This window comes from Triticum dicoccoides, chromosome 6A, assembly GCF_002162155.2.
Source record: "Triticum dicoccoides isolate Atlit2015 ecotype Zavitan chromosome 6A, WEW_v2.0, whole genome shotgun sequence".
NCBI classification, from domain to species: Eukaryota; Viridiplantae; Streptophyta; class Magnoliopsida; order Poales; family Poaceae; genus Triticum; species Triticum dicoccoides.
This window is the reverse complement of record NC_041390.1, coordinates 240,322,580-240,332,553: the sequence shown is the minus strand read 5'-3', so window position 1 is coordinate 240,332,553 and position 9,974 is coordinate 240,322,580. Positions and strand designations below refer to the sequence as shown.

The 9,974-nt window shown below is 49.8% G+C and overlaps 1 protein-coding gene across 10 annotated transcripts in view; it reads right to left on the bottom strand.

Moving 5' to 3' along the window:
• LOC119316709 (probable magnesium transporter NIPA2) overlaps positions 1–9,974 on the bottom strand; it is a 57,712-nt gene that overhangs the window by 18,540 nt on the left and 29,198 nt on the right. For 7 of the 10 annotated variants that reach the window (XM_037591074.1, XM_037591075.1, XM_037591072.1 and 4 more), the window contains one exon: positions 4,635–4,727. The exons of 2 other annotated variants lie outside the window; for them this stretch is intronic. In XM_037591074.1, the coding sequence (XP_037446971.1) occupies positions 4,635–4,727 (93 nt within the window). Of the gene's footprint in view, positions 1–4,634; positions 4,728–5,165; positions 5,738–9,974 lie in introns of those variants that run through there. One more of the 10 variants, XM_037591076.1, reaches the window with a different exon arrangement.

The following is a 9,974-nucleotide window of genomic DNA, read 5'->3' as shown; positions in this document are numbered from 1 at the left end:
ATTGCATTTGAAGAAGTGTAACACTAGAGAAAATAAAATGATAATCCAAAATCCACGTCTTGAGAATGTCGTCGTACCATTAAGAGTCTTCAAAAACATGTCAAGCTAAGCCAAAGGGAATAATGAGAAGATAGTGCATCAATAGAAGATACAAGAGAAGTATCAAGAGAAGATGGATTGTCAAAAGAAGATGGGACATCAAGAGAATGAAGCATTGAGCACAAAATAGTTAGCCCAAGAAAACCGACGGCGGAAGAATCTCGACGGCAGGAGAATGATGGTAGACCAATGATGCAAAAAGAGGCCACGAAGATACAGTGGAAAATGTAGAAAACTAGAAAGCACATACTAGACTAGATGCGATGGGAACCAGGCACAGAAGGCGGGATCCAATGGTCAGGCGGCTGGTGTGGCAAGAGGACGGACGGAAGGCAGCGAATGGAGCGCCGATCTAGTGGCTTCACGCAACGGCTGCAGGAGCGATCTGGTGGCTTTACACAACGGCTGCAGGCTGGTTGACTCCATGAGCGAGCCCTCAACGGGACAAGCCGCAGCGGCTTAACAACAGACCAAGCCAAGCGGCCGGATCAGAAGCCAACACAGGAGCGTGCGGGGATGAAGGCAGCGGCCGCGCAATACTTGATCAGGAGAGCACAAGTTGCGCGTGCGAATATTTTTTCTAGGGCTCTAATACCATGTTATGGATGCAACTTATCTCTATCCTAAAGGGCATATATATTACACAAGACTTAAAGGAAAGAGACATAGCCTAATAAGGAATCCTGGACCAATACTATTGAGAAAACACAAGACTTGCGTTTCTTTGTATTGAAAAGATAGAGTTTGTTACAGCCTCCTAGGAGGAGCGATTACAAACAGTGGTCTAAATCAGTGGACGTCCCAGGTTTGTGGTAGGATGGCACGCAGGCCACGGGCGCCAGCTCTTGCCCAAAGTGTAGCTTCATCCTTGATCCGTGCGATCAGCAAGTTGGTCGAAGGGGTCGCGCCGTTAAACACGTAGTCATTGCAATGCTTCCGGGTCATCAAGGGATCAGCAGAGTAGCGGTGGTAAGGCCCTTTTTCATAGGCTTTGGCGTGTTCCGCCGCGCCGAGCGCCACCACTCGGACAGGGATTCCTCACTGGAGGGCGCGGTGCATGGCAGGTGTAGCCAGGACAGGATCTCGTGCCACACTTGTCTGGAGAAGGGGCATTCCAATAGTAGATACCGGATCGATTCGGGCTCCTGGTCACAAAGCGGGTAGCGAGGGGGGTGCGGCAGTCCGCGACGAGCAAGGCAATCAGCCATCCAGCAACGCCCCAGGTGAGCGAGCCAATGGAAGAACTTGACACGCGGAGGTGCCCAGCCATTTCAGTTCAGTTTCCATGCGGGGCAGGAGATCGAGCCTTGGAAAGTGGCGAGGTAGGCGGATTGCGCCGTGTAGATGCCTGCCGTATTCCACTTCCAATGCAGGCGATCCGGCTCGACAGTGAGCTGATGTGCTCGACCGCATGCCAGGTGATCAGGTACTGGCCAATCTCGCGGATGCCGAGAGTGCCCTGGATGTCGGATGCCCATTGGTGCGCTTGCAGGCCGTCCGCCACGGTCCTGCTCTTGCGGCGATGCTTTGGGATGAGGGCATGAAGTTGTGGCGCTAGTTCCGAGATGGAGCAGCCGTTGAGCCATCGGTCCCCCCAGAACAGCGCGCGCTGGCCGTTGCCGAGGATCATGGTGGTGGACGCGAAGAAGAAGGCGCACTCCGTAGCATTGAACTGAAGGTCGAGGCCAGACCATGCCCGGGTGTCATCTGTGCGGGCGAACCAAAGCCATCTGGTAAACAAGGCCAGGCCCGTGCGCTCCAGGTCATGCACTCCAAGTCCACCAAGGCGAGTTGGGCGGCAGACGCGTTGCCAGTTGACGTGACAGTGGCCACCGTGCGCCTCCGTGCGGCCTGCCCATAGGAATCCTCGTTGGATTTTCTCCAGGAGCTTGAGGATCTTCTTTGGCGGCGCGAGCACTAGGAGCTGGTGGATGGGGATCGCGCTTAGTACCGATTTGACGAAGGCGAGGCGTCCGGCCTTGTTCATGAGATGCGCCTTCCAGGGGGGGAGTTTTCCAGCAGTTTTGTCGACGAGGGGCTGGAGTTGTGCAGCAGTTGGGCGTCCAAGGGTGAGCGGGATCCCCAGGTAGGTGACGGGCATCGCCGCGGTTGGGCAACCCAGGTTGGCGATGGCCGGGGCAGCCATGTCACCGTCGCATTTGATCAGCGTGGTTGTGCTCTTCTCGAAGTTCACTCGTAGGCCTGACGCCCGGCTAAATAGCTGCAGGATTTCCTAGACAGCGAGTGTGTCACGTGTCGAGGGGTGGCAGAAGAGTATGACATCATCCGCGTACAGCGAGAGGACGGGTAGCGCCCGGCGGGGGTGCAGTTTTTGCAGCACGTTGCGCTCGGCAGCGCGGCGAAAAAGGCGCCCCAATGTGTCGACAGCAAGCACGAAGAGATGTGGCGATACCAGATCGCCTTGACGAAGCCCACGACGGTGCCAGATCGCTGGTCCCGGCGCACCATTGAGGATGACCTTTGTGCTTGCCGACGATAGGAGAATGGCGATCCAGCCGAGGAAACGGTCGCTGAAGCCATATCAACACAAGACCTCAAAGAGGAATGGCCAGGATACGGGGTCAAATGCTTGCGCGAGGTCGAGCTTCAGGAGGATGCGCGGGGCGCCCAGCTGGTGGAGAAGACGGGCCGATTGTCGGACAAGCACAAAATTGTTGTGTAGGCTTCGTCCCGGGATGAATGCGTTCTGAATGGGGCTGACCAGCTCGTTCAGCTTGGGCGCTAGGCGGAGGGACAGCACCTTTGCGAATATCTTGGCGACAAGGTGGATTAGGCTGATGGGCCTATAATCGCCCAGCCCGGCTGCATCAGAACGCTTTGGGATCAACGTGAGCAGCGCTTGGTTCAGGCAGCTGAATCCCCGTCCTCGGAGCGCGTAGAGCTGCTGGAAGACACGGACGAAGTCATGCTTCACAATAGGCCAGCAGGAGCGCAGGAATTCTGCGGTGAAGCCGTCCGAGCCGGGCGCTTTGCGCGTCGGCAAACGCTTGACAGCCTGCCAAAACTCCTCTTCGCCAAAGGGGATGTCCAGGTCATCCAGGTTGGAGGGCGTGATGATGTCGTCGAGGTTGAGGGCACACTCGCGAGGGTGATAAGTTCCGAGCAAGGAGTCAAAGTGCGCGAACGCCGCGGCGGCCAAGTCTGCTGGATCAGTGAGAATGGCTCCCTCAACCGTCAGAGTGTGTATCCTGTTCTTCTGCTTGCGGTACGTGCATTGATGATGGAAGAAGGAGGTGTTCGCGTCTCCATCCTTGAGCGATGTAACACGTGCGCGTTGGCTCGCAAGGGTACGTTCGAGCGAGGCGAGGCCGAGGTAGGAGAGCTTGATCTGCCTTCGTAGCCAATCCTCATGTGGCGTCAATTGGCGACTCTCCTGGGCCATGTCAAACCGCAGCAGCAGTTCGCATGAGATCGCGAGCTGGTCGCGGATATTGCCCACGGTGCGCGCGCTCCAGCTCGTGAGCTTGTGTGCGGTGGCTTGCATGCGTCGCATGATGCAGCGAAACGGGTCCACGTCGTCCACAGAGTGCCACGCGTCTGCGACCACGTCATGAAATCCATCGACTCGTGTCCAGTAGTATTCGAAGTGGAAGCGCCGGCGTGCTGGGGGTAGGGGCGAGCGGTCAAGGAGGAGGGGGTTGTGGTCAGATATGACCGAAGCCAAACATCGCAGGTGACACTCGCCATGCCGCTCTTCCAAATCCGCGGTGCATAGGACGCGATCCTGGACCAATACTAATACTCCTTAACAGAGAGAATGTATCTGGTGTATTGGACATCCATCTACAATGTCAAAAGCTTTAAAAATATATAAAAATAATTGAGTGCGTAGACACAATGACGTATAACAATCTAAAAAAAATTCAAATCCAAATTCAAAAGACAGTTTGTAAAACAAAAAGACGAACTCAGTGTCAATAGAGATAATTGGACGAATTCACAACCCAAATTAGATTAGCTACTATTCACTGAGATTTGTCTTTTTTTTTGCTTCTCGAGTTGTGTATTATTATGTGCTGATTTGTTTTCCATTTTTTTATGACTTTTAGATGAGTGCACTGAGGTTGGGTGCACCGTGGGCACCACAAGCCTTGGTGCACTGGATACTCTCTCCTAATCCTCCTGGTAAAGCTCTAGCTCAGATTAGGTCCTGCAGTAGCCAGACAGGGACAGTGCCCTATCCTAGGTCTTCGGATTATTCTACCCAAACCATCTCGTTAAAGCTTATATAATGTGGAAATAATTTCTTCTGCAACATGCAAACACAGTTTAAAATTGTCTAATCAATTAATACATTAAAGACAAAAGGAGATACAAAAGAAAGTAGAACAATTTAGTTCCATATATCCCTGGCGATGAAACTTTCGACCCTTATCACTTATAAATGGTTTCATCGAATCAGTGACAATCTGCTAGTTCATCGTTACTATGCAGTACAATTCCTATCTAGGAGTAAATAAGCTATGAATGTTATCATGCAAAGATATTTGCAAGTTGACACGCAGATATATCACCTTGTACATAATCATGTTAGCGAGAATCGTAAGAATGGTGAACATCACGTAGTATACAGGAGAGACCACAGCCGTATTGAAAGAGTCCAAAGCCTAGAACAATTCAACAAGAGGTGAAATAATCACAAGAGACTAGTTAGAACAGATTTCAGATTAACCTCTTTCTGCAGCATTTAAGATATCCGTAAAACATTGTAGAACAAGAACTCACCATTTGTATGAATAATTTAGAATTCTACCTGCTTTTTTCTTTTAAAGCAATATTTTGTGTTAGTTATCTTTGGATGACTAACTAGTCAGGATTGAGAGAAGGATAAATTTATTACCAGGCTCTTGCAAGTGTCCTTACATTTGCAAAATCTAAACTAAACAAAGAATCTGCAAGTTTCCCATTTAAACCAATAGCATGCTTACAAAGATATTCTATACTAAGAAAACTCTGCTTGCTAAGATTATCAGTTAAAAACAAACAGAAATATGCTTGGAAAATCAAGAGATAAACCATCAGATGCTTTAGGGGTTGTTTGGATAAGCAGAATATACAAAACCCGATCGCCATAAACTAGGAAAACAGACTAACAGAATAAAACCTTGTTTGGCCGCTGTAACAAACCATGGATATAGGAAACTCAGTTCTCGTAAAACCCAGAATTTTGCGTTTATGGAAAAACGAGTATTAGTGGTTTTTCCAAAAACGCGATTTACATATACCCGATCCCATACAGTTTCTCTTCTTCCTTCGTATCTCCTCACGCTCGTCCTCCTTGTCGCGACTGCGCGGAAAGCATGCCGATATGGCGTTCCTGTGATTAGCAGGCCTCCATCCACGACACTAGCTCCCCCGTGTGGCTTACCGCCGAGGGCGTCACCGCCAACCGCATCAAGCACTCGCATGAACTCTCCGCTGCCGGTGTCGAGGGGCTACACGCCCGCAGGCCGACCTCGTCTCGTCGGGCAGAGCTCGTAGGAGGACCAAAGAATGGCGGTAGGTAGTCGCGTTGAGAGGAAGCTTTGGCGTCTGCGTGCCGAATCATGGAGGCCTGATGGGAGGCGAGCAGAGGATGAGCAGTAGACATGGGGAGCGATCCCCCGAGTTGGGGTGGCTGCATGATGCACCGGCGACAAGGAATTAACAGTTGTACCTTGGGAATTGTCAATCAAAGGAGGAAAAGAAAAAAAGTGCAGAGAATATTACGAGGCAACAGAATAGGCCCCGTCCGTAACCAAACATGGAACAGGAAGAACTAGATTTGCACTTTCCTAACCCCAAACATGATTTTCTTTAAACTGATTATTCCATAAAAAAGGGGTAAAACCGGTTTTGCTAAAAACCAGCTACAAACTCGTTCTGTACAAATCCATCGCTAATATTTGCTATCCAAACAACCCCTTAGAGTGATTAGGGCATCCCCAATGTGGCTAAGCAAACAGACCCCATCAAATGTCCATGGACACGTCCGGGCATGTCCATGGACATCTGGCCAGGTGTTACATCCCATAATTTCTAAATTTGGAATGTTAATAGAATCTTTAATTTGCACCATTATTTCTGAGCATATTTTAAATTTTTTTTGGAATATTCAAAGTATTTTTCAACTCAAGGCAAATTATTGGAGGAGATAATATGAGTTCTCTATTGTTATATATAGTTGGAAAATGTTAAGAACATTTTTATGGACTTTTAGAACCAATTTTGGGAATAGATTAAACCCTAAATATTTTTTAGGAAATTATATTAAGACTCAAGTTCACTCTATTTGGAGAAAATGAATTTACAAAATTGCATTGAGGCTGGAAATATTTTTCCTATGCTCTATACTAGTACTGGTATATTTGTGATTTGTCTGGTATTTTTAGGAAGTAAATTGGCATTTTATTTAGACACGTTTACATAATGTATTTAATAATTAGGAATAAAACCAGGCAAACCCTAGCCTACTCGGGCTGCATTGTGTGAGCCCAAGGCTATGTTCCCCCGTGTGCGCAACGCAGCTTCCCCTCTCCCTCGTTCGGCTCAGCCCATGTCCCACTTCACATTTTTCTCCCCAAACGGTATGTGGAGCTCCCAAGACCGTCAGATCCACTTAAAATTGAGCACGCGCCACGCCGCCCTCTCACCAGTGACGGCGCTAGCCCACCCGCTCATCTTCAACCTCTGCACACTATCTTGTTTCCTTACGACAATCGTGTCATGCCCGATCCAAATTTGATCGATTTGGTTCAATGATTTGACCCTCGGCCACGCCTCGATCCTTATTAAATAATCTCCACCTCATCTTCCAAATTTTCGAATAATCTTGATTTGTCGTGCCCTAGAGCAACCGCACGATCTCTAGCAAACGTACCTTGACCTGAAGCCAGTTTCCACCATCGCCGCTCCAGCCAATCACTGTCGTCACAGGAGCAAGTTCGCCGCCAAGGACGGATTCAACATCACCAAGAACCACCACAGACGTTGCTGTCACTAATTCCCGAGTTGCCGCGGCGTTCTTCTCCAATTCCGACAGCTAGATCCCATCTCTTCGGTGAGCCACTCCGCCACATTCCAATATGTTTCCTAATGGCGAGATAATATCGCGAAGGGGTACGCGCCCTGAGCCCTCGGATCTCAATTAGACGTCCCATGCCCATCCAGTTAACCAAAGAGGTTTTGAGGAATCAGAGCCTACCACGTGGCACATCCTCAGTAAATGTGGCAACATTGACAGATTCATACTATTTTTTTGTCATGGACCCGTTTAGGGGCTACCGACGGTGTTACGGCCCAGGGGTGCCTCAAGCCATCGGAAGTCGGCCCATCAGGGTAACCAAAGGCCCCTTAGGTCACTACACGGCCCCAGCCATCAACCCGGCATGTGGGCCCTCTAGAAGGAAGGAACCGACATCTTGGCGTCCAAGGCAAGAAGACCGAATCTCTAGGAGTCTCCACACCTCCCTAGCCGACTAGGATTCGTGTAAACCTAGGCCTCGACGCCCTTTATAAGTCGAGGCCGGGCAAACCATTAGGGCACCTTATCATCATCCCTCAGTATACCTACGATCCTAGGGATCACCATTGTACACCCGATTACATCAATACAATAAGACAGGAGTAAGGTTTTACCTCCAGAAAGAGGGGCCGAACCTAGGTAACTGCCTCCTGCTTCCCCTCTAGGCTTTCAAGCTAGTCGTGACACCCTACCGAGGGGTCTGTCAGATTCTACACTTGCAGAAGGCCATCTTGCAAAGCAAAGGATGGCTGAATGTTGTTGAGATAGGTGAATGTGGAGACAGCGTCAGGCGAAAGAGAGGCGGCAATCATTAACGCAGGAGCCGTCGCGAGAAGGTGATGATGCTTGCGCTCAGCCACGTCATTCTAAGAATGAGCACCACGACAAGAAAACTGAGCAAGAGTAACCTGCTCAACAAGGACTCCACACAACATCTTGAAGATATAATCTCCTGCAGAGTCAGCACGAAACAAACGAATATGCGTAGAGAACTAAGTGTGAACCATGGTAGCAAAACACTTATATATAGGTAAGACCTTACTACGAGAAGACATAACATATATCCAGATGTGTCTAGAGAAATCATCTATAACGATAATATAGTAGCGATGACCTCCTTTCGAGGCAAAGGGAGCTGGACCCCAAACATCAAAGTGAACAAGATCGAAAGGACGCCGACACAATCTCGCTAAGGTAACTGGACCTGTTTACCAAGCAGACAACCCTGACAGTCTGAGGACACACCATCGGAGACGGATCCGAGAAGACCAGGTCAAACTAAGGAATGTGAGACGAGAGCCACACAAGTGACCAAGGAGATGATGCCTGCTGAAAAGAGCTGGTAAACAAGGCAACATTGGCAGACAGAGAGGCGGTGGTAGCGGAGGGAAGGTGGAGCCAGTCAAGTTCCCAAAGGCCCTAGGAGTCACAGTGTCAAAGGCCAGCACCAAAGAGAGCACCAGTGTGACGATCCTAAACAAAACATGAGTCAAAGCCGAAAATGACCCTACAACCATAGTCAACAATCTAACCACCAGAAATGAGTTGCATGGTAAGTCAAGGAAAATGAGCAACATCAGGAACGATAAAAGATGAAGTGCCAAGAATGCATCAACCATTAACCAGGCAAGGAGAATTCAGAGGGTGAATAGAGAACAGAGTGGATGAATGATGAGTCATATGAAAAGATGCTCATGTATCAAGAATCCACAGAGATGTACCTGCCTGTGTAGAAGGTGGTCTCACAATGCCAGAAGAGTCGGTAGCAGAACCTACCGGTTAAGAACCAAAGGACGCAGCTAGCAGGAATCGAAGTCGCGTAATCTCCTGCTCAATCAGGGGCTCGACGGGGTCAACGTAGATGCCCCAACAAGGAAGAACTAGAGGCAATAAGTAGGTCATGGAGTTGCACAGTATCCTACTGAGTTAAGGATACAGCTTGAGTAGTCGACATAGTAGCACCGAACAAGGAGCAGCGACCACCACCTGTGGAAGCCGCTAGAGGAGGCGGTGTAGGATGACCAGGAGTGGAGACGAGGTCGCATGCAGACAAGCACCAAGCGCCAAGAGTAGGCGTGTGTGCGAGGCTTAGTCGATGGGGCCATATGCACCAATACTGCCGGTGAAAGTCGCTAGAGGAGTCTGTGTAGACCGACAATGTAACACCCCGGATGTAACTTGCCATATTTGTAACTTCGACTCTTACCATTTTCGGCTTTAAGTTATGAGATTCCCTTCGTGGTTGGGTTTTGTTTTTCGTTTTGCATTTTGTTCATGTCATGCATTTCATATCATGTCATCATGTGCATCGCATTTGCATTCGTGTTCGTCTCATGCGTCTGAACCTTTTCCCCGTTGTCCGTTTCGCAATCCGACACTCCTACATGCACCGGCGCACCCCTCTTGACTCTTTTCGTGAGCGGGGGTTAAACATTCTCGGAATGGGCCGAGATTTGTCAAGTGGCCTTGGTACACCACCGGTAGACCGCCTGTCAAATTTCGTTCCATTTGGAGGCCGTTTGATGCTCCAACGGATAACCGGGTAACCGCAAAAGCCCCTTGTGTGTTGCAGCCCAACACCCCTCCAAAACAGCCCAATAACCCATCTAAACCATCTCCATGTCCTCCGTCGTCGGATCACGATCGTGTGGGCAAAAACTACACCTCATTTGGACACTCCAAACTCTCTCTACCTATATAAAAGCCCCTTCCCCTCCATTTTCAAGCGAAACCCTAGCCACCACCACCTCCGCGCCGCCGGACACATCCGCCGCCGCCGCCCGCAACCAATCCCTGCCCGCCACGTGGCACTCCGCCGCCGCCCACCACCGCCGGCCCGCGAGCCCGTAGC